This window comes from Buceros rhinoceros, unplaced genomic scaffold (genome assembly GCF_000710305.1).
Source record: "Buceros rhinoceros silvestris isolate BGI_N320 unplaced genomic scaffold, ASM71030v1 scaffold8269, whole genome shotgun sequence".
Lineage (NCBI taxonomy): Eukaryota > Metazoa > Chordata > Aves > Bucerotiformes > Bucerotidae > Buceros > Buceros rhinoceros.
In genome coordinates this window covers 62,785-83,680 of record NW_010429771.1, presented here as the reverse complement: position 1 = coordinate 83,680, position 20,896 = coordinate 62,785, and the positions used below count along the sequence as shown (strand labels likewise).

General features: G+C 41.9%; 1 protein-coding gene across 1 annotated transcript in view; it reads right to left on the bottom strand.

The window, feature by feature from the left end:
• Window positions 1-1,130: 1,130 nt before the first annotated feature.
• The window catches only part of EGF (epidermal growth factor), a 63,962-nt gene continuing 44,196 nt past the window's right edge, over window positions 1,131-20,896 (bottom strand). Inside the window, exons 18-25 of the mRNA XM_010142786.1 lie at window positions 19,416-19,532; window positions 18,282-18,407; window positions 15,777-15,896; window positions 13,676-13,826; window positions 10,133-10,297; window positions 6,620-6,722; window positions 3,024-3,126; window positions 1,131-1,348 (exon numbers count right to left, since the gene is read on the bottom strand). Of these exons, the coding sequence (XP_010141088.1) occupies window positions 1,131-1,348; window positions 3,024-3,126; window positions 6,620-6,722; window positions 10,133-10,297; window positions 13,676-13,826; window positions 15,777-15,896; window positions 18,282-18,407; window positions 19,416-19,532 (1,103 nt within the window). The remainder of the gene's footprint in view (window positions 1,349-3,023; window positions 3,127-6,619; window positions 6,723-10,132; window positions 10,298-13,675; window positions 13,827-15,776; window positions 15,897-18,281; window positions 18,408-19,415; window positions 19,533-20,896) is intronic.

The window sequence follows — 20,896 nt, the reverse complement described above, 5'->3', positions numbered from 1 at the left end:
TAAAAACCTAAGTTATAACTCTGCACACAACAGAGCTTTATAAGTGAGTTAGTTCTTAGTAGATAACTGGAATAACTAGATGACTAGCTGTTAGAAAGCCAGTTACAAGAAAAATTGGTGTTTCCAATTATTTTCCAATCATTCCCAAGGATTTTATCAGGCAGCACAAATCCATTATGTGGAAGTCAGTCCAAAACAGAGGGGGTTGGTTTGTTTGTCCCACTCCTCCTGTTCTCTTGGAACGGCAGCTAGCTAGACTGCCTTCTCCATGTGCTGTACGTACAGTGGATCAGGTTTTGCTGCCAGACGCTGCGAAGCAAGGACAGCTCAGTACATTCTTCCTCGCATGAGGGCTGAAAGCTGACTCATGCCCACTGCCTCAGTCCAAAAACAATCCTGTAATGCTCTGAAGGACCATTGTAGACTGGAAAATGTAGTGGAAGAATCACCTTACCCTTTCAAGCGTTACCTCTCACCTCATAGATGTGACCATCATTAGTGCCATATGCTCACAAGCAATCCTCCAGCCCATAAAACCTGAGAAATGCAAGATCCCATTCAGTGCTCGCTTACAGAATCAGATAAAAGAATATCTCCGGTGAGGTCCAAGAAGTTACATTGGCCTGACAGCAGTGCTGGGGAGAGGCATAAATTGTCCATGAACAATATTTTAATAAAAAGATCCATTTTTAACTCATTTTCCAGCATCATCAGCCATTCCAGTTTCTCTACAGTTGTCCTTGTGGCCCATTTTCTAGGCGATTTCTGGACTCTGTGTATGTGTAAAGACCACTACTTGCGACAAACTCCATCAGAAAATACTTATCTCTAGCAAATCACCCACTCGTCTCTTTTCCCCTTAGTGTCCTTGTAGCAGGCAGTTAATGAATTTAGCAGCAGTGAGCTTAAAGTGATACTTATGGAGAACTCGTTGCTAATACATTGCTCACAGTAATTCTTTCAAGCAGAGATTACAGGGGAGGAATGGCAAAGACTTCTCGACTTTTCCATTCTGGTTTGATTTGGGTTTGGTAATTTTTTTTTCCTAAAGCAGATTTTAAAGAAACAACGAAGGTTGCTTCAGTGTTTCATGAGTTTTCCTTCTCTTCCCACTCAAGCCCATGCTGCTTCTAGTCTGGCTGCATCAGCAGACTGGCTGGTGCAGCAAGCTCCCTTTCCAGTAAGGGCTTGGAGTGGATGCTCCAGGGATCCTGAGGATGGCCCTTTGCTGCTCCCATAGGCCGATGTGGTTTCTCAGCAACAGGAATCTCTTGTTGACTGCCTTGTTCTTTCTCCTCTTCTGCCAAAGTCTTTGCTGCTTTGTCGTATGTTATAGGCTGTTCTTCCACTGGAGAAAATGGATAGGTATTACTGAAAGCCATTTGAGAAGCTTTGCAACATCTAAGCTAAAAGAAAGCTAATGGCAGCTTTGAGAGAGGAAAGCTATGAAAGGAAGCAGAGAATTGTGTTCAGAAAATTACAAAACCAACTTATGTCAAAAGAATGAAATAAAAGGCAAAGTCAAGAACTTGTTTTAGGTTTTAAGAAATTACTTGTCCTAGCCAAATTTCATGGTTTTCTGTTTTAATACATAAGAATAGGGAGAAAAGCATGCCTAAGGCAGGAAGATTAACTGCCTGGCAAAATTAAAGCCCCTGCTCCGAAGTGGAAAGGTCTTAGAATTATTCCCTGGCATGGTATAAGATCTTCCTTTAACATGCTGGAAAAGTTATCAGATTATTTACCAGTCTTGTGGCCTAAAATGGTTGAGCCAACTAGGAAAAAATCAGACACCTGCCATGGGAAATTTCTGTTCCAATAGCTGGATTGGATAAAACTATAAATGAAAACAGAGCCTCCTAATGGGAAACATCAGGCATCCTTTGCTAGACGGTACAGATCTACACATGTTCACAATATTAGTCCAACCAAGTAAACACGAGGTATATATTCTAATGATTCATAAAGTGACTTCCCAATATATGTCTAAGGACAGGATGGGCAATTCTGAAAATTTCACAAGATGCCTGCGTATTCAAGTATCCTGAAAAATTTGTCTTTGTGTATTTTTAAATGACTGATGCCAGGGTTCTCTAGTAACTTCTGTAGTTACAGGGTATATGTGTAAATAAGGCAAATGATGAAGCATATCAGTCTTCATCAGTTCTCATCATCTGAGCAGTTAGGAGCTTCTGTTGCTACCTACAAGACAGCATTTCCTAAAACTTCAGCTGGTAACCTGTGGGCCATGGAAGCCCGTTGTCTGCTTCTGTGCTGCCTCCTGTCTTTGCACCATGGATGGGAGGCATATCTCCTCCACTCACCTCAACGTTGTTTAAGCACCAAATACTCCCCAAGCAGTCAAACACTTTGTTTAACAAAAAAACCCCAGCTGCCGCAAGGAAAAGTTGTCTGGGGAGACCTGGACTCTTCACATCATTTCACTAGTCTTCCCTGAATGAGTAAGGACAGTCAGAATACATCACTCTGCAGATATACATTCCCCTTTAGATGGGCGTAACTTCACTTGCAATGAAACAAACCTATGAAGTTCTATATAAATGCAAAAAAAAAAAAAAGATATTACTATCACAGGAAGCATGTGGCTTCTTAGGAGTGTGTAAGCCCTGTTGTAGTGTAATGCGTCATCAATAATATGCACTGAATGGTCTCTCACAGTAATTCAAACATGGCTTCTGCTCTGCACAGCAGCTTTAAACAGTCCAGAAATACAACTTTTATTTCTCTGTCTCCTCTATAAGCCACAAAAAAAAAAAAAGATATTACTATCACAGGAAGCATGTGGCTTCTTAGGAGTGTGTAAGCCCTGTTGTAGTGTAATGCGTCATCAATAATATGCACTGAATGGTCTCTCACAGTAATTCAAACATGGCTTCTGCTCTGCACAGCAGCTTTAAACAGTCCAGAAATACAACTTTTATTTCTCTGTCTCCTCTATAAGCCACTGCTTCTGCCAGTACAAAGGTGAAGAGAGATCTAATAAGGAAGGAAATCCTACTCACCATATTCTGAAGGACAGGCAGGATGAGGATCTGCTGTCTCACACTCAATTAGATCAACCGCTTTAGTCTCCAGAGAACTGTTACACTCCTTAACAACCACACACTGCAAATACATACAATATGCCAAAATATACAGAACCCAAATTAATATAAAATGAACCGGTTTTCTGAAACCCAAGAGACAAACTAGAAGGGCCACATGCTCCAACCAGAGCAGGGGGAAAAAGGTCATTCTGGCTTCTAGGATGACCCTTCCCCTGCAGATAATTAAACATTTGAGTTGATGACAGTCCTGGCCTTTCTTTGGGAAGTATGCAGTCCCAATCTAGTAAAGAACTACTCATTCTCTGTCCTTGAAAATCAACCTTTCCAGATGCAAGAAAAAAAGTTAATGAAAATAAATCCTCTCCATAGTACTGAGGGCCACTTTAAAAGTATTAAAAAGACCTGCAACCAGACAGCAGGAAATCCTGTCAGATTTCCTAGGAAAGGGAAAGGAAGCAAGCCTCCCTTTCTGGCTCTCAGCACCACCTGGGGGGTGAGGTTCCATCGTCCCATGGTGACAGCGGAAGTGACATGTCAGAACCAGAAGACAGGACCCTCTGGAGGAACACGCTGAAAAGACCAGGGGGGAAAACAGAACAAACGGGAGCAGGGGAGAGCAACATGAAGCATTGTGCTGAGATATTATAGAATTATATGTGGTATAAAGGCAGTAAAGGTGGGATGTTTAAAGAGCAGAGACAGGGAAGAAGATAAAACTTTGTAAATAAGATGTTGCAGTGGAAGGACAGACAGATTCAGTGGTCCATGTGAGTAATTGGTGGATTTATGTAGGTGGATCACAGATGTAGCAGGTGTGACTATTTAGGCATCAGTTCATTTACATAAAATCTGTAGGTTAACAGCTGCTAACCCACGTGTTACAGACCCCCAGAGGAGATTCAGCTACACAGAGTTCTGCAAAATATCTTTGACTCAGCAAAGCAGAACGCTTGCTGGATAAAAAGTCTCGGAATAGCATTAAACTGCATGGATGTGCAGAAGCTTACCAAGGCTTACATATCTCTAGGACAAACCTAGCCTGTCTTAGGGAACCCTAATACAAATGTGAAAAAATACCCAGGCATACGCTCAGCTAAATGTAGCCTCACCTGGCAGAATAGAGGTAGTAAAGAGAATAGTGAATATCACTGGTACAATTTACAGGTGTGGTTTCAGTATCAAAACACCTAGCATTTGATGTGTGTGAGAGTGTAAAATCTTGTTTTCCTCTACCTTAACCTAGATGGGCAAAACCGAGAAAGTCTATGCACTCTCTCTCCACAGCCTCACAAATGAGCAGTAGCACTATGGGCTACAAAAGGAGTGAACTTCATGAGCTCTTCAGAGTTCCTGCATCATCCAGTGCCCATACAAAGTCCTCCATTAGGATTAATAATGCTGTGTAAATCAATAGCACCCAAAACCCTATTCCAGTACCTTAAGAGCTGAGGAGCTATGGAGTTTTCTATCTCCATGTAGTGTAATCCTTTTTTTTTTACATAAAGCTCCCCGATAATCCACTTCAAGTGAACAGTAGAAATGGACAACTTCCTGGTGCTTTTTGGCAGCTCTACAGTTTCTAACCTGAGTGCACACAGGCATGAAGTTCCAGTGAACTTAACACTCAATGGCTACATCAGCACAGAGAAAACTGCGTCCATGGAATCACGGGAATCCATTACCATGTAAGCAGCGGTAATTAGCAAAGGGTCAGCGATTTCCTCTTCTAGCCTGCAACAAGCTATTTGCAATAAATTACTTTATTAATGTATTTGAAGTCTCCCAGGGCAGAATGCATGATGAAATTCAACACAAGTATGTAATTGATGAGTAGCTTGGATTTGTTTTTGTTGATTCAGTCCATTGCTTAGCTGTCTAATTACGCCTATAATCAGCAAAATCGTCGTTGACCATTGGCATTAACTGTAGGGACAACAGCAGGTGGGGGCAGAGCTGATGAGCTGTAGGCCTCCTACAGCACTGCTCCCAGGCAATGAGCTGTTCTCTGTCCCAACACACATTTCTGATCTTCCCAGCCTCACGTGTTTTGCATGCTGTGGTTTTTGTGTCTGCCCTTAACAAATGATGGCATCATTCTGATTCAGTAATTTGCTGTCCAGTATCTGGAGGAACAAAGTGCTGGGAAAAAAAGGTCCACAAGATTATGCAGTTGACCAACTGACAGGTTTTTTTTTTCGAACAGTAAGTCTTAACCAAGGAAAGGTCAATTCAGTACAAACATATGCTTGGTAGTGTGTTTCAGTGGCTTCCCACCCACAAATCCTGCCAAACACTCAATCTAAACCATTTGTGAAGCCTTCTTCAGGTTGATTAAAAATACGTCGATTTGCACTACAAATATTCCATGATATTCAACCCCTCAAACAGACTCCTGAATAGAACAAACTTATCTCTTTCTGGACTCAAAGATTTGGCACGAGGTCCAACTGCAGGCCATTTAAAGTCAAATTCTTTTGTGACCATGACTCTTGTGCACATGGTTCTTGTACCATTCCAGCTACAGTTGGAAGGCTTTAGAAACTTGCAATAACACCTACACTAGAAAAACGTGTGCAGTTACACTAGTTAAAAGGTATGTGTCTCTCTAGAGTTAATCGTCATCCCATAGAAGTATAAACTTTTCCAGCAATCTTTTCCACTGGCATAGCTGTGCTTGTTTTGAAGAGCGTATGCTGCTTAGCTAACGGGATGCTACCTGGACAAGTACGGTGCTACCTGCATTACAGCAGCTCATTATTCAGGGATGAATGATACATGTGTGCAGACAAGCTCTCAGGGTAAGTCATACCATTCTGAGAAAGGAGCCTCAGGCTGGGCACAGAAGTAGACACAGATGACAATTATGCCATTTTTGACAACTTCAAGTTTCAATTGCAACCACCCTGCAGTGTAATGTCATTTTAGTGCCGGGGAGAATTAGGTCCTTAGATCAGATATCAAGGGGCCAAATTCTCCGATGCAACTTCAAAAAACAACAACAGAAATAGGCCAGTTCAACGAGCTCATGATGGCATTTCTACATAGACCAGTGTAAAACTGGTATTTTATATTGACTCAAAAGCTGCTCAGTAACATCCTGGTTGGTTTTCTTTACAAGGCAGCAGCCTCTAATACAAAGACATTTAATTTCATCAACCGCCAAAATAAAGTTCAACATCTCATGTAGCACAGACAATACTTGGTTTCCAAGAAGCCTTTTTTACAGAGGGCATACTTTCCTGTGAAAATAACGCCGTGATATGCCATGTCATCACATTGCCATTTCCTTAATTTAGAACACAGTTCCCCAACTGTTGTGTTCAAAGCTAACAATAACACTGGCTAATGGCTGCAATACACTCAGGCAGCTGTGAACTTTGAGGGATAACAATGAGGTAAGATGAACTAGGGTTCACTGCAAAGCACTTGATGACTCTAGCAGTTATTTAATTTATTTAAGATGTGAATTATTTGATGGATAATCTCAAGTGGATCCCTAACACTCTTTGATCCTTCCTGCTTCCCTCTCCACTCCATATTAACATAGTTACCCGAGACTTGTTGCTGGTAGTTGTCATGTTCTCATTGTCAGCGCAGCTGCCGGCATCTCTTATCGCTTCTGCGTAGAGATTCTTCTTATACAAGTTCTGACTTCTGCAACAGAACAGAAAGCTGAAACAAATTATTTTGCTTTGGGAGGAACAGATGCTGCTTCCTTTCACACGTTATTCTAGAAGTATTTATTGAAGGGACATATATTTAGTTTTCTATCATCGGTTTGAAAGGGTCTATTACTGCGCAGTGGTTCACAAAAAGCTTGCCGGAAACAGAAGTCAGTAAGAAGTGAACAAATGTTTGTTCTAATGTGCCATCTGTAAAGGCTCATTCATTAGAAAAAAAATAGGCCTCATAATTTTAACTACCCCTTTCCATTTTCTCATGTTATCTATTTATAATGCATTCCTCATAAAGATTTAGGTTTCAGCCAATACAATGAAGCACAGATATAAATACCTGACTGTACTTTTGTGCACCATTAATAGTTACAACTATGAAAGTCACTTCTGCACCCGTCTTCATCATCTATGAAAAACAACAACCTCAGAAATTACTGTAAAATAAAGAAATGGAAAGCTTCAAAAAGCTTGGGACTAAGACATTTCCAGGAAAAAGTATGACCAACAGAATTAGCTCAAAGGGAAAAAAAGCCAAAAGTACAATCAGGAGTTAGAAAAGGATATGAATAATCAGCTCTAAGTGGCTACTTCCATAAATTTAAAAACTGTTATTTTTGCAGCTGAACAGCAACCCCTCGTTAGGCAGTATTAAAAGCCCATATGGGTCCCAACATGGTCATAAGAAAAAGAGCTCATTTACACTGCTTGAGCTCCAAATCAGGACATCTTTACTGACTTTATATACATGATTTTTCTCCTTCTAGACATCAGCTAACAAGATTAATGCTACATTCCTCAAATTCCCAAAGTCTCAGGTTATAACATCATTTTACTTGATCTATTTTAAATGAAATATAATAGACACATTTGCAAGAAAACAGGCATTTTCCTTTTATTTCTACATCCCATTCATACACTAACTGGGAAAGCGCGTCTGCAATAATCATCATATGTCGCTCCTTTCATGAAAATACAATATTTTGCTAGAAATGAGAAAGACCTGTCTCCACCATGGGTTTTCTCCCCAGATTCTCTGTAACAGGTTCCTGTGTATTCAAACATTAAAAAAAATAGTAATAATTGTCTCCAGTAGAGGATTAGACTGGCACTGCTAATAGAAAATCAAATAGGTGTCAGATCTGAGGGTATATCCACAGAACAGAATGCTAAGAAATATGGTAAATTAGTCCAGTTGACTTTTCCTGACACTGTGGCAAGGCTGTTGTTCATGCTTCGTCACCTGGATGGGCTTGTTCTGCATTGCAGCTCATAACACTGATAAAACTCAAGCCCATTACTCAAGAGTTATAAAATCCATTGCACAGAGCTCATGCACAGGCATGGTCCTGAGGGGGATGCCCCCTCAAGAGGATCACTAATTCTACATCTTACTTTACAGCACGCGGAGTAACAGATGCCAGATGGACTTGGCAGGCACGGGAGTCTTCATGTGTGACTGAGCACAAGCAGACAAGGCAGTGAAATCTAGTTGACCGAGCATGGGCAGGAGGCCAAGAATTTCTCAATCCTAATCCCAGTCCTATCATCGATTTTTTTGCATGGCCTTGGATGGTTGAGGTGGAGGAGTTGTGGGTGTTAAATCTGTGATTCACATTTTGGTTCTTTGTTCAAAAAGAGTTGTTTCCTTGCTTCCCAAGGAAGATAGGAAATTTGGCATACTATACAGCCAGACTACGTACCTCGAAGGAAGAATAACACAATGCTCTTCAGCAGACTACAATCATTGAACAGACCAACAAAACACTTCGGTATTCTTGGCCTCCAGTTCACCCTTTTTTCAAATTGACAGGTGTAGATCTCCTCTAATTAAATGGAGATTATCATCTCCATTTTACAGGGGAAGGAACAGGACTATTAGAGTCTTCATCTTCGTTTCAAAATACAGTAGATTGTGTGAAAAAGCAGTATGGCATTTTCAGCCCAACTACTGATTTCCAGATTCCAGTGAAATAGGAATTTTAGGTCAGTGGTTTCATTTTGATCTAGTTATGATAGTAATAGCTGCAGAACAAATTCAGTCAAGCATGTAATTGAAAACTTTGTGTTGAGGTAAACAGTTATAGTGATCAAAAGCATTTGGCAATAAAGAAAGGTAAATCAGGGAGAAACGACAGGAGAGGGGAAAGGAAGAGAATGAGTATCTTCACATCTTAAAACCAGCCATATTCTGGCTATTTTTCATGACAGCTTATATGACATATACAGGAAATAGAAGAACCTCAGAATTTTTCTATTCTGTATGTATCATTCCATTGAGTAGCTTCTGAATCCTAGGTCATGAGAATAAACCAGGCTGCACTTAGTTAATTCTAGACCTCTACCATTAGTTAATAGAAATAAGAAACTTGGCAGCTTCTCTACTTTCATGGGCTAAATATGCTAGGAACCATTAAATAAGAATGGAAAATATCAGCTTCCATAGTTAACTTCTGTAGCTTAAATTTTTATGCCTAATTTTAAAATTAATTTAAACAAAACCTCTGCACACAGAGGGCAGGTCAGCCACAGCAGTAGACTCTTGATTTGGCTGCTGTCTGGCCTGTTGTTTATTTCCTTTTAAATATAAATATATTTTTAAACAAGAGCCTTTGAGAACAGTTATCTGCCAAGGTCATAGCCATAAGACTCTAACCTATTAAATGCTGAATGTCCAAGGGACATCAATGACATTTAATTTCACATCAGACTGGGTTCTTAAATGGTGAATGCAGAGATTCTTTTTGCCATGAGAAGAATCCCAAACCTCAAAATTTATTACAGCCATGGAAAATGACAGGGAGTGCTTTTCAGAAGATGTGCCTTAGGCTCACATCCCTGATTTTACTCTTTCTACCGTCAGGAAACCTGTTTTCCCATTCATTGCTGGAGGCACCACTGTAGAATTTTGCTATTGGAATCTTAGTATGTTGCTTTTCTCAAGGGCAAGGAAACTTTCAAGTGCTGATTTACACTGAAAAGGAAGCAAAACTAAACTAATGGGATAGCCAGCAGAGAAAAGCCAAACCCTACCACGACAGTTTCAGACATCTAAAGCTCTCAAGGGAACCCAAGGCAGAAGTATATAGCATGCTCCTGAACTCTCATCTATACAAATTACAGCTCCTCTTCAAACCTAGTAAGGTCTATTCTTCTTCCTCACACACACGTCACTCACTGACACCAACGTGAGTACTGCAGGCAAGGAACATGCCGGCACTTTATGAGTTATTCATCGATCAAGTTCCTGAAAAGCAAAAGAGTAGCAAGGATGACATGGCAATTTCCACTAGCTGAGGAACAGCTCACGTTCTTCACCGTGAGCCCTCTGTGAAAGCAGCACCTCCGTCCCTGTGCCACACCCTCGCGATGTGTGTTTGGAAGCGCTACCTGTGGCAGTAGGCGGCCAGGAGCCCCAGCAGCAACAGGAAGACGAGCGCTGCTATGCACACTGTGATAGTGATGTTCCTCCTCTTCACCCGCTCGGCGTGCTGCTGCTCCCACCACTCCAGATCGCTGAATTGGCACCGCTCCCCGACATAGCCGGTCACACAGCTGCCAAAAGGAAGCGAGCACACTTTGTGACTGGCAGCAGAGGAAAAACCCCAGATCATCACTTCACTCACCTTGCGTATTGATTTACCATTGGCAACAGCTAAAGAAATACCTGGTTGAATTTAGTAGTGGTGAAAACAAAATGATTTTAAAGGAATGGCTGCCAAGATCTGTAGACATCAATACCAGAAGACTTTTTTTTTACTGTAAAGCTATTGAATCACCTATAGAATTATACAGAGAGATTACAAGAATTATACTGAGAGATTATAAACGATAGGGAAAAAAATTCTCTTAAATCCTGCTGTGTGATTAGTGTTTCCCTAAGATTTTCCATTTAACTGCTGCAAGCTTCCCTTTCTTTGAAATAGGCAGTATAGAACTCGCTCATATTTTCAGAGTGAATTTGTTAAGGAAATCAAATTTTAATCTGAACCCTTACTTTAAAATAAATGACGAATGAAAGTGGTTTTTTTTCAAAAAAAACCCCCAAACCTCATGTGAGTTAGAAGTATCTTTATAACTTAGTTTCAATACAAGCTTCTTCTGTAGGCATTTTTTGTTTATTTGTTTGTTTTTACCATTGTAAAACCCAACACAGAAATATCCTACCAAAACCCCTAAAATGAAAATTACTAGGAAGTGAGAAATACATCTCAGGCTAGTTTTACTGTACAAGGTGAGAGACATAAAAAAGGAAATTAATAAATGTAAAAAATGAAAAGTCTACTCAATTCTTATCACTCTAGTTTTGCTAAAGTTAAAAAAGTGATAGTCAAATGAGAAGAAGCAGGATTTGACCTGCTTTTAGCTAATGTTGTGAAAACATTATATCAGCATTCATTATTAAATCAGGTGCAAGCACGCTCATTCTGTCACAAATTAGAACGCATATATGTCAGAAAGCAGAAAAATGCTGATTTTTCAAATACAAGATCACAAATTCCAAACAAGCTAGAAGATCTACTTTCTACTGTAAGAGCTTTTACTAATTAAAATTTAGTAGTTAAAACACAAATCACATTTGGTATGTGAGTTTTGCTAGATATGTTGGCTAGATAACATTTTTCCAGGACTTCGTTCTGGTATATAATAATATTACAGGCTACATGAATGAATGCTGCCATCTAGTGAGAGTTCAGCAAGGTCCACACACAAACCCCGGCCCCCAAGAAAACGGCTAAGCACAGTTATGCCTTAATTTTTTGAACAGCCTCCACTTCCAGAACGGAATATGTGCTTTTGTCTTCTTTCCATGCACTAACACCGAACAAATAAAAGAGAACAAACCCCAGTTTGAAAGTTCTGCAGTTGTAGACTTTTCAGTTTCAATAGAAAAAACTCAATGTGGTGAAAACCCAAGATTTCAATGCCTCTAAAATTTACGCTAAAAATTCATTACAAATACCAGAGATGACCGTGAATCTATCTCCTGTAATGGCTTTGCCCAGGGGCTGTGCTGAGCTTGGGAAATCCATGCACAAAGCATCCGCTTCATTCCTATGTATGTACATGAGAGACATTCTTTTCATATTCCTGCATACGCAGAGGTCTGTAGGCAGCAGAGACCACTCGTATTTGAAAACAAGAAAGCCTAGGATTTGACCGGGCTTGCAGGAATGGCCTGGTACAGAGATTCATGCAGTGCAGAACAAGGAAGATACGGAGGAACGCTGGGTCAAATAAATCCTTCAGCACAAATCTTGCTCTCCTCACCCCAAGGTTACACCAGTGTCACCCAAGTTACTGAGACACAGAGGGAGATTTGCCTACTGTGGAACAGCACCCATCCGCTACTTGCCGGGTGAGACCCCAGGGGTAGAGGCAAGCTTTGCATTTGTCCCACTGGAAACTCTTTTATGCTTGTTTTTGAAGGAGTTTATTACACAAATTCGAATATAATCACGTTATGCGATTAAACACCAGCAAGAACTACTTACTGGAGAGAGTTCAGCGAAGGGTTACAAAGGTGATTAGGCGACTGAAGCATCTCTCTTACGAGGAAAAGCTGAGGGACCTGGGTCTGTTTAGCCTGGAGAAGAGAAGGCTGAGAGGGGATCTCATTGATGCTTATCAATATATCTAAAGGGTGGGTGTCGAGAGGATGGGGCCAGACTCTTTTCAGTGGTGCCCAGTGACAGGACAAGGGGCAAAGGGCGCAAACTAGAACACAGGAAGTTCCATCTAACCATGAGGAAAAACTTCTTTACTCTGAGGGTGACAGAGCACTGGGAGAGGCTGCCCAGAGAGACTGTGGTGTCTCCTTCTCTGGAGACTTTCAAAACCCACCTGGACGTGATCCTGTGCAACCTGCTATAGGTGAACCTGCTTTAGCGGGGGGGGGGGGACTAGGTAATCTCCAGAGGTCCCTTCCAACCCCTACCATTCTGTGATTTTCTGATTATACCACAGGACTAGGCTGCCACATTGACCAGGGCAAGGCTGACTTCAGGTGACAGGATATTCTCTGCTTTTTTCAGTAGCCGCATTTGGGCACCCAGGAATTGGGCTTCACAAAAATATTGACAGGAGGAAGGATTGGTTGTGGAGTCTCCTCCTCTAGAGATCTTTCAAAACCCACCTGGACGTGATCCTGTGCAACCTGCTATAGGTGAACCTGCTTTAGCGGGGGGGGGGTGGACTAGGTAATCTCCAGAGGTCCCTTCCAACCCCTACCATTCTGTGATTTTCTGATTATACCACAGGACTAGGCTGCCACATTGACCAGGGCAAGGCTGACTTCAGGTGACAGGATATTCTCTGCTTTTTTCAGTAGCCGCATTCGGGCACCCAGGAATTGGGCTTCACAAAAATATTGACAGGAGGAAGTAGGTCTTGTTTTCAAGGTCTCATTGGTACTCTTCCCAGTTTCAAGAGACCACCATGTTGTACCCTTTCTGCCAAGGACCAAGACTCTTCAAACTGTAAGGGAAGATGCTGACACCAGACTTCTGCTCCTTGATCCCAGTCGGGGAAGACAAGAAAAAGCTGTCCTTTTCCATCCCAGTGAGTGTTATGCGTGAACAACGAGGCCAACAGGGAGGCACAAGTCAGCACAATATATACAGGAAAGACAGCAAGCACCTGTTTCATAAAGCCATGAGCACTAAGGCATATAACAACTTATCCCATTTCCAAAGCAAACAATCGAGTGCTTAGGGAACAAATCCAGTCCTACTACTAGTTGCAATGGATGTCAATGGAGTGACCGCTTTCAGAAACTTACAGTGATCACTTACAGAAAAGAGCAGAGTCTAAAGGTAATTGCTAGCACGAGTGAATAACAGATAATTTATGCCAAACACTTCACTGTCTGCACTCAGCTGAGCCTTAAGGCTACCATTCATCAGCACAGAACACACAAATCTCTGTACTTACTTGCAGGCATAGTCTTGCAGATCAGAAACGTAATTGCACACTCCACCATGGAGGCAGTATGACTCGTACGAAGGAGGGCATCCTACAACATCACCTTGCACGAGGTGCGTAGAGAATTCATTGCTGACAACAGTGGGGGACACAGTAGATTCTGAAACACAGGATTTCACAAGGTCATCTCGAATTTTCGGCCACATTGGCAACATGATCTCATGAAAGAGTTCCAGAACTTCTAGATAGGAAAGTAAGTAAAAATCTTTAATCTTGACCAATTACTTGTGTTCAACCTATTTACTTACGTTGCTTATAAAATTTAGGCACCCAGGACTTTATATCGAAACACTAAATACGCTTGATTCTAGATTTGCAGTAAAAGACTCACAGGGTTTGCCTGCATTTGGTCTGTTTAGATGTGTGAATACAGCTCTGAAGAAAAACTGCACTGGCTGTCTAGTTATTTAATTTTTGCAACTTATGCAGCTTCTGAGTACAGTAAATCTCTACCGTGCATAAAGTACCAGAGTCAGATGTACGGGTGAAGGGTGGCTGTTTCATGCACTTGGACCTCAGACTGAGAAGTTTTCACATGCAACTTGTCATTCTCATGCAGATTATTTCTACTCTGCTGTCATCTGGTTGATTGCATCTGTGCATGACTGCAAATCACATTTTTTATTGTTTAAGGCTAGCTTAGGTACAGATAGCAGCATCGCTGGGGAAGCAGGGAAGTCTATTGCCCCAGTTTTTCAAAGGGTTCTGTAGTCTGCTCTGAATCACACGCACTGTCACCTACATAGATATCTAAACCAGCTAGTTTTAAAGGTAGCTCTAACACTCCTGCACAGCAGGACCTGCAGAGCAGACCTACCCTTACAGAAAAGAAGCACTCTCTTGCCTAAGTTGGTGATACAGAAAATCTATAGGTCAGAACCAAACATCTACGTGGCAAAGAATTTCTAGCAGTATGGCTTCGAAGAGATGTGCCTAATTGCTCCCATACGTTTATACGATCTGTTTTATGACTCATATCAGTTTTACTGCAACATGACCTTCAATGACATTTGATTTTTCAAATTTCATATGTAGAACTGCCGCGGCAAAGACCCTGAGTGGAAAGGGATAAGTGATTTTAGTGAACCCCAGATGTGATTGCATTCTGCAAAGAAAATTTCAGCTTGCTGAAAGAGCTTATTAGGCCAAGAACTAGAACTGTGTGTTTAACACCCGTGAGGACATGGGATCAGACTTACAGCTGAGGGACATAGAAGGCATTACTTCTAAGTCACGCAGCATTCTAAACAATCATTTCCTGAGTGACATCTGAAACTACTGAAATCTTAAGTAACTGGAAAGGCAGTGGGGATCCTGATAGGTGTTCTACTGGTTTTCTGCAGAAACAATTCTGTGAGAGTCACATGGTATCCCTCCATCATCAGACAGTCACTCGATCTGGAGTAAAATTCACCCCGATGAAGAGGGCTGACACGGAGTAAGACAATCAGTCACTCATCTCCACCTTTTCCGAGAGTGCTGCTGTCACACTGAGGCTCTGAAATGAAGGTCAGAGAGTCACTAGTGCTGAACCTTCAAGCAGCAACCTTCATTAATTTGGTAACCAGATTTTCTAAAGCATTTCATAGCGCTTTTGAAAAATTAGCCACTGGATCTGAAAGACCAGCTTATTTTGAAAAATTCAATGGGACTCAAATTATGTACAGTTCTTATGCAAACCTTCTGCAGAGGGGAAAAAGGCACAGAGAGCTCGAAAACTGACACAGACTGAAATCACCTCCAAAAATGTTGCATCCCAGGAGCATTTACTTCTGCTGTTGATTGTAAAGACCATTAGATAGATGTGTCATTACATTTAGACAGTAAAAATTAGTACTGAACCTTAACGTAGATATTTCCAAGCTAAACTCAGATCTGGTCTCCTTAGGCCACCTCAAAACAGCTTCTAAAGCAATGCTGAAAGGGTCTGTGAGCTGCCCAGTATGTTGCTGTACAGGATGTCCTTAACTTCCAGGTAAAACCATTTGTCCGAGAGCACAGTTCTTAGTTAAGGGCGACTCAATTTTAACGGCTCGCTCCATTTACTCACTGTAACCAAGCCCAGTTCCAGAAGCATCAGCAGCCCACGAGCAAGTGAAGTTTCCCTCTGTATTTGTGCAGGTTGTGTTCTCTCCACAGGTGTGCGACCCCGTCTTGCACTCATCAATATCTGTCACCCAAACAGTCTGCAGTTAGAAGAACGAAATACCTCAGGGCATCAGTTAAAACAGCAGCAGCTGCAGCATTGCCGTCTCCTGGCAGTGGGGAAAAACACCATAGACTTTCCTTCTACAAATACACGTTCATGGGAAAAGTAATGGAAAAACAACCTGTATATCTTCTATGCCAAATAATCACAACCTCCCCAGCCTCTCAGAGCATGCTACACTGCTGCAGAAGTTCTCCACAGGGTGAAAGCAGTATTCCCCAGGAAACGTTAGGAGTACCGCAGTATTGTCCAGGCATTGCTAGTCATAGCTTGCTCCCTGGATGAGTACTAGAGTACTGCCAGTTGGTACTAGAGTACTGTCATCGTTACATTAAGACAGCAGAAGGGTTTGAGAGTGGGGAGTTGCCCAGCCCTGTACCAGCCTCCCGGTCCAGCCTAAACAAAAAGTTTAGACAAAAGGAAAGGGTCTAGAGACCTTCAGGTTTATCCTGTTTGTGTAACTACTTAAATGATGGAATCAGTGAATCATCTGGTTGGAAGAGACCTTTAAGATCACTGAGTCTAACCGACATTCCCTGATTACAAGCATTGCCAGGCTCAGAGCCAGTGTTAGGCTTATATATATCTCTCAGCCACATGCAGCTGCACACCCTCACTGTGCCTTCACACCTTCCGTGGCACAGCCCACAGGAGCGGCAGCTCCTGCCAGGCTGTCACTCATTCCTTGAGCTACCACCTGAATGGTGCTGAGTGCCTAAGCAACACCCTCAAAGGTGGGAACTTTGAAAAGGTTCACGTACCAGGGTTTGGGAGCCTCTGTTTTATTTTATGAACTGTCAGCAGAATACATGTTCCAGATCTACTTTGGGGAAACAAAATCACAGATCTACGATCCCAATTTGTGTGAAATTATTGCTTAAGCCACTGGGAATTTTTTTACAGTAGAATTAACAGAATCTGGTCCAAAACAGTACAGAAAATTCAGTGCAGTTTTCTGAGAGTTTCAGAGCAAAAATGAAGGAAAATACTATTGCAGCATATTCCAAGAAATGTGATTTCAACAAAAACCTCATCTTGTACCATCTCTGAATGTACTGTCACATTGCTGGACACTGTGCATGCATGCAGGCATCTAAAACTGAGTACACAATCACTTACCAGCTGCTGGTTTTTACAGTACATTGCAAGTCATCAAACACAAAATCAGTTGCAATTCTGTTTACATCATAACAACACCACATTGTTTATGAAATGCTGCGAAAACATATCTTACCATACTCTGGACTTCAGGAAGATCACGGATGGTTTTTCAGTAATAGTGTTAGGTACTGCGATCATTCTAGTTGAGCAGTTATACCACAGATAGTGAGAGCCCAGGGCTGCCTGGGGACAGGCCTTGTAGGTGCTGCTGGGACAGCAAGGGCAGCTTGTCACTTCTGCCTGCACTTCCAAACATCCTCAAAGACATGAGCTCTGCATCTCTAACCACTGTAGGCAGAATGCCTCCTTGAACTTCCTGCCTCTGGTAGTTCCCACACCCTGCCCATAATAATGATATTGTTCTTAATTTTTCAGTCATCCTTGTCTGTGTTGAAGAGCCAAAGTCCAGCAAAGACTGTGTAAGAGTTGGGTCAAATTTAATGAGCTTTTTAATTAGGCTATAAAAGAAAAGGACAAAAGAGAAGACAAGAATCTCATACAGCTCAGAACAAACGGTGTGCTAGTCAAATACTGGGCGGGAGGGGGGGAAGGGAGAAAGCTTCATATGTTCTTTCACATTTACTGCTAAAATTGATTTAAAAATTAAGAAATGTAGGGAATGAACTAAAGACCTGGCATTAGAGCTGGATGGAAAAATCAGTGGGTCTGATTATTAAGAAGAATCTAAATGTACTCAAATTGTCAGTGTCAACACCTTGAACCTCATGCCTATTAAACAGACCTGGAATTATTTGATGAGTATTATGACACACTCAATACCTGCTTTCGATTATATTCATGGCAACGATTTCCAACAAAGCTCTACTGCTTCACCTCCACTTCCCTCCTCCCCTTCACTCTTCCTCTCTCTCCTGCTGTAGCTACTAAAAAGAAGGCAAACATGGAGAGGAGGTATCCACTGACAACTACAGGCTTTGCATATTGATCAGTTGCTGAGGTTGCCACACTTCAAACAGGAAGGAAAGAATCAAAAAGGAAGAAATTACAAATGTCAGCTGTCTGGAGGATCCATGCCCTACCAGATTTTTCTAAAAGAACCAGAGCAGCTCATTCGACAGCTTCACAGCTTGATGCAAGGCTAGCCCAAATCATAGGACATGCTTCTTCCTCATTCAATCTGTTCCAGCCTTCTGGACACGGTATAGCCCTCAAACATGCCCGTACCGTAGCAATGGACTCCGTCTCCGGTGTAGCCCTCCAGGCACTTACAGACATAGCTCCCTTCTGTATTGATACAGCCTGACACATTTCGATTACAGTGGTCCATATTTACAGCACACTCGTCAACATCTGTGAAATACAACAAGTAGGTGGGACACATGGGTCATGAAACCAGTAGGTAAATTCATAAAAATAAATGCCTCCATCATGAATATCTCTCAGACTATGCTGTCACTAGTAATTTGTGCATCTGAAGCAAATGGGAACAGAAGGGCTTTATGGTCTTTTCTTGGTATGAAATTTGATGGGGATGTTAAGGGGCTTAAGACAGTCAACCAGCTACGTTTAACCAGAACTTAGAGGTTCTGCAAGCATCACTTGCTTCAAAAAAAATAAAAAAAAACAAACCCAAAGCCATTTGGAGGCAACAATCCTATTCAATACTAGCCTTATGTTCTTAAACTCAGAGAGAAATTTTGTTCTGAGAAAGAACACACAGGCTTAAAAAAATAAGACCACAATGAAAAAGACAATTACACCCATTTCACCCTCCAATTTTTTTCCCTTTTCATGGCAACATAAACTTCTGTGAGTCTTCATGCTTAGCCAACAATGGTAAATTTTTCTAACACCTTCCTCTCTTGGCCTTTATGAAAGACCAAAGTGCTTCCGTATCTGTTGTATGGAAGTCCAAAACCTTAAAGACCACTCTGAGCAAAGTGTTGTCTGATTGCTAGAGTCTCTTTCTAGTGCTAGGAAGAAACAGGAGCAGCACTTCATATAAAACATTACATCAGAGATGCCTTAAGACATACTTTCGAATTCTACATCAGCCATAAAGTTTGTGGATTGAGGTTTTATAATTAGACAATTTTTACAAATAAATACATTATGCTTTTATTCTTATTATCCCCATATTGCTTGTTAATATTAATAGGATTAACACTCATGCCCCAGGGAAAATAAGGCATGTGATGACTAGCCATTTAGTCTTACATGCTCTCTGCTCTTTATCCCTTTCCTAAGAAGCAATACCGTTGACCTTTCTGCAACGGCTTACGCAGCAATGCTGCCAATGTGAGAAAAGATACCCCACTCTACAGTTTTCCAGAAGGTTGTATTAGTGTCTTTTATTACCATAGCATGATTTCCCCTTCCTGATAAAGCCCTTCAAACACTGGCACATAGCACCATCTTCCAGCAAAACACACTGTGCATTGACATCACATTCTAGTGCAGTGCAGTCGTCTTGATCTACAGCATAAACAAAACCAGAAAAAAAATCTCTAGATGCATTTGGACAGATTAAAGGAGGTTTTGTACAAAAAAAAAAACCAACCCACACCAGCAATCAATCAAACAAAAAACTAACAAGAAGAACACAACATACAAAGTTTGAAACATAGCTCTCCAAAGTTAATGATGACAAGCCAATAACGACAACAAGCCTCTGGGCCACAGGTTATTTTTTCCTCTCTCCTTCCAGCTGTGGGCAGTGACATCGGAAGAAACAGATGGATCCATGGCTGGTGTCACTGTCACAGTTTTGAGTTTTTTGACAATGGGATGGTCTACGTGACACCAGGCTTACTGGTGTCAGATGGGGTTCATCTTTCTCAAAGGGGGAAGAGGGCCTTTGCTCAGAAACTTGCAGGGCTCATTGACAGGGCTTTAAACTAGACTTGAAGGGAAAGGGGATAATATCAGGCTTGCCTGTGGCAAGCTGTGGGACAATGCACTGTGGTTAGAGGGACAGAGTGCTAGCGAGGGCCATCAGCCTGTTGCTCTGAGGTGTACTGGGGACACTGCAGCACACTTGAAGTCTTACAGAGATGAGCTGGGTGGTTCTGAGTTAATAGGAGTCAACAGGGAAACTATCAGTGAAATAGCTCAAAGAAGTTACAGGGTGTTCTTCCAAGACACAGCCAACAGCTCAGCTGAAGTGCCTCTACACCAATGCACACAGCGTGGAGAACAGATAGGAGGAACTGGAAGCCACCGTGCTGATAGAAAGCTGCGACCTGATTGCCATTACTGAACCTTGGTGGGACGATTCCCATGACTGGAGTGTGTCTATTGATGCCTACAGGCTGTCAGAAGGGACAGAGGAGAAAGGAGGGGTGAAGGTGTTGCTCTCTATGTCAAGAAATGGACAGAGTGTTAAGAGTTGTCCCTGAAGAGTAGTCACGAGCAAGTAGAAAACCAAAGGGTAAGAATTAGAGACTGAGGCAACAACGGGGACCTTGTGGTTGGTGTCTAGTGCAGGCCACCGGATCAAGAGGAGCCTATTGACAAACCCTTCTTACTCCAGCTGTAGAAGCCATCGTGCTTGCACACTCTTGTCCAGCTGGGTGACTTCAACTGCCCCAACATCTGCTGGAGAAGTAGCACAGTGAGCTGTAGGCCATCCAGAAGACTCCTGGAATGCATTGAGGATAACTTCTTAAGCCAAGTAATAGACAGCCCCACCAGAGGGGATGCGATATTGGACCTGATGGTCAAGTGAGCTCATTGGTAATGCCAAGACTGGAGGCAGCCTGGGCTGCAGTGAGCTCACACTGGTGGAGTTCACAATCCCAAGGGATATGGGTCAGGCGAGGAGTAAAGTTGGGACCCTG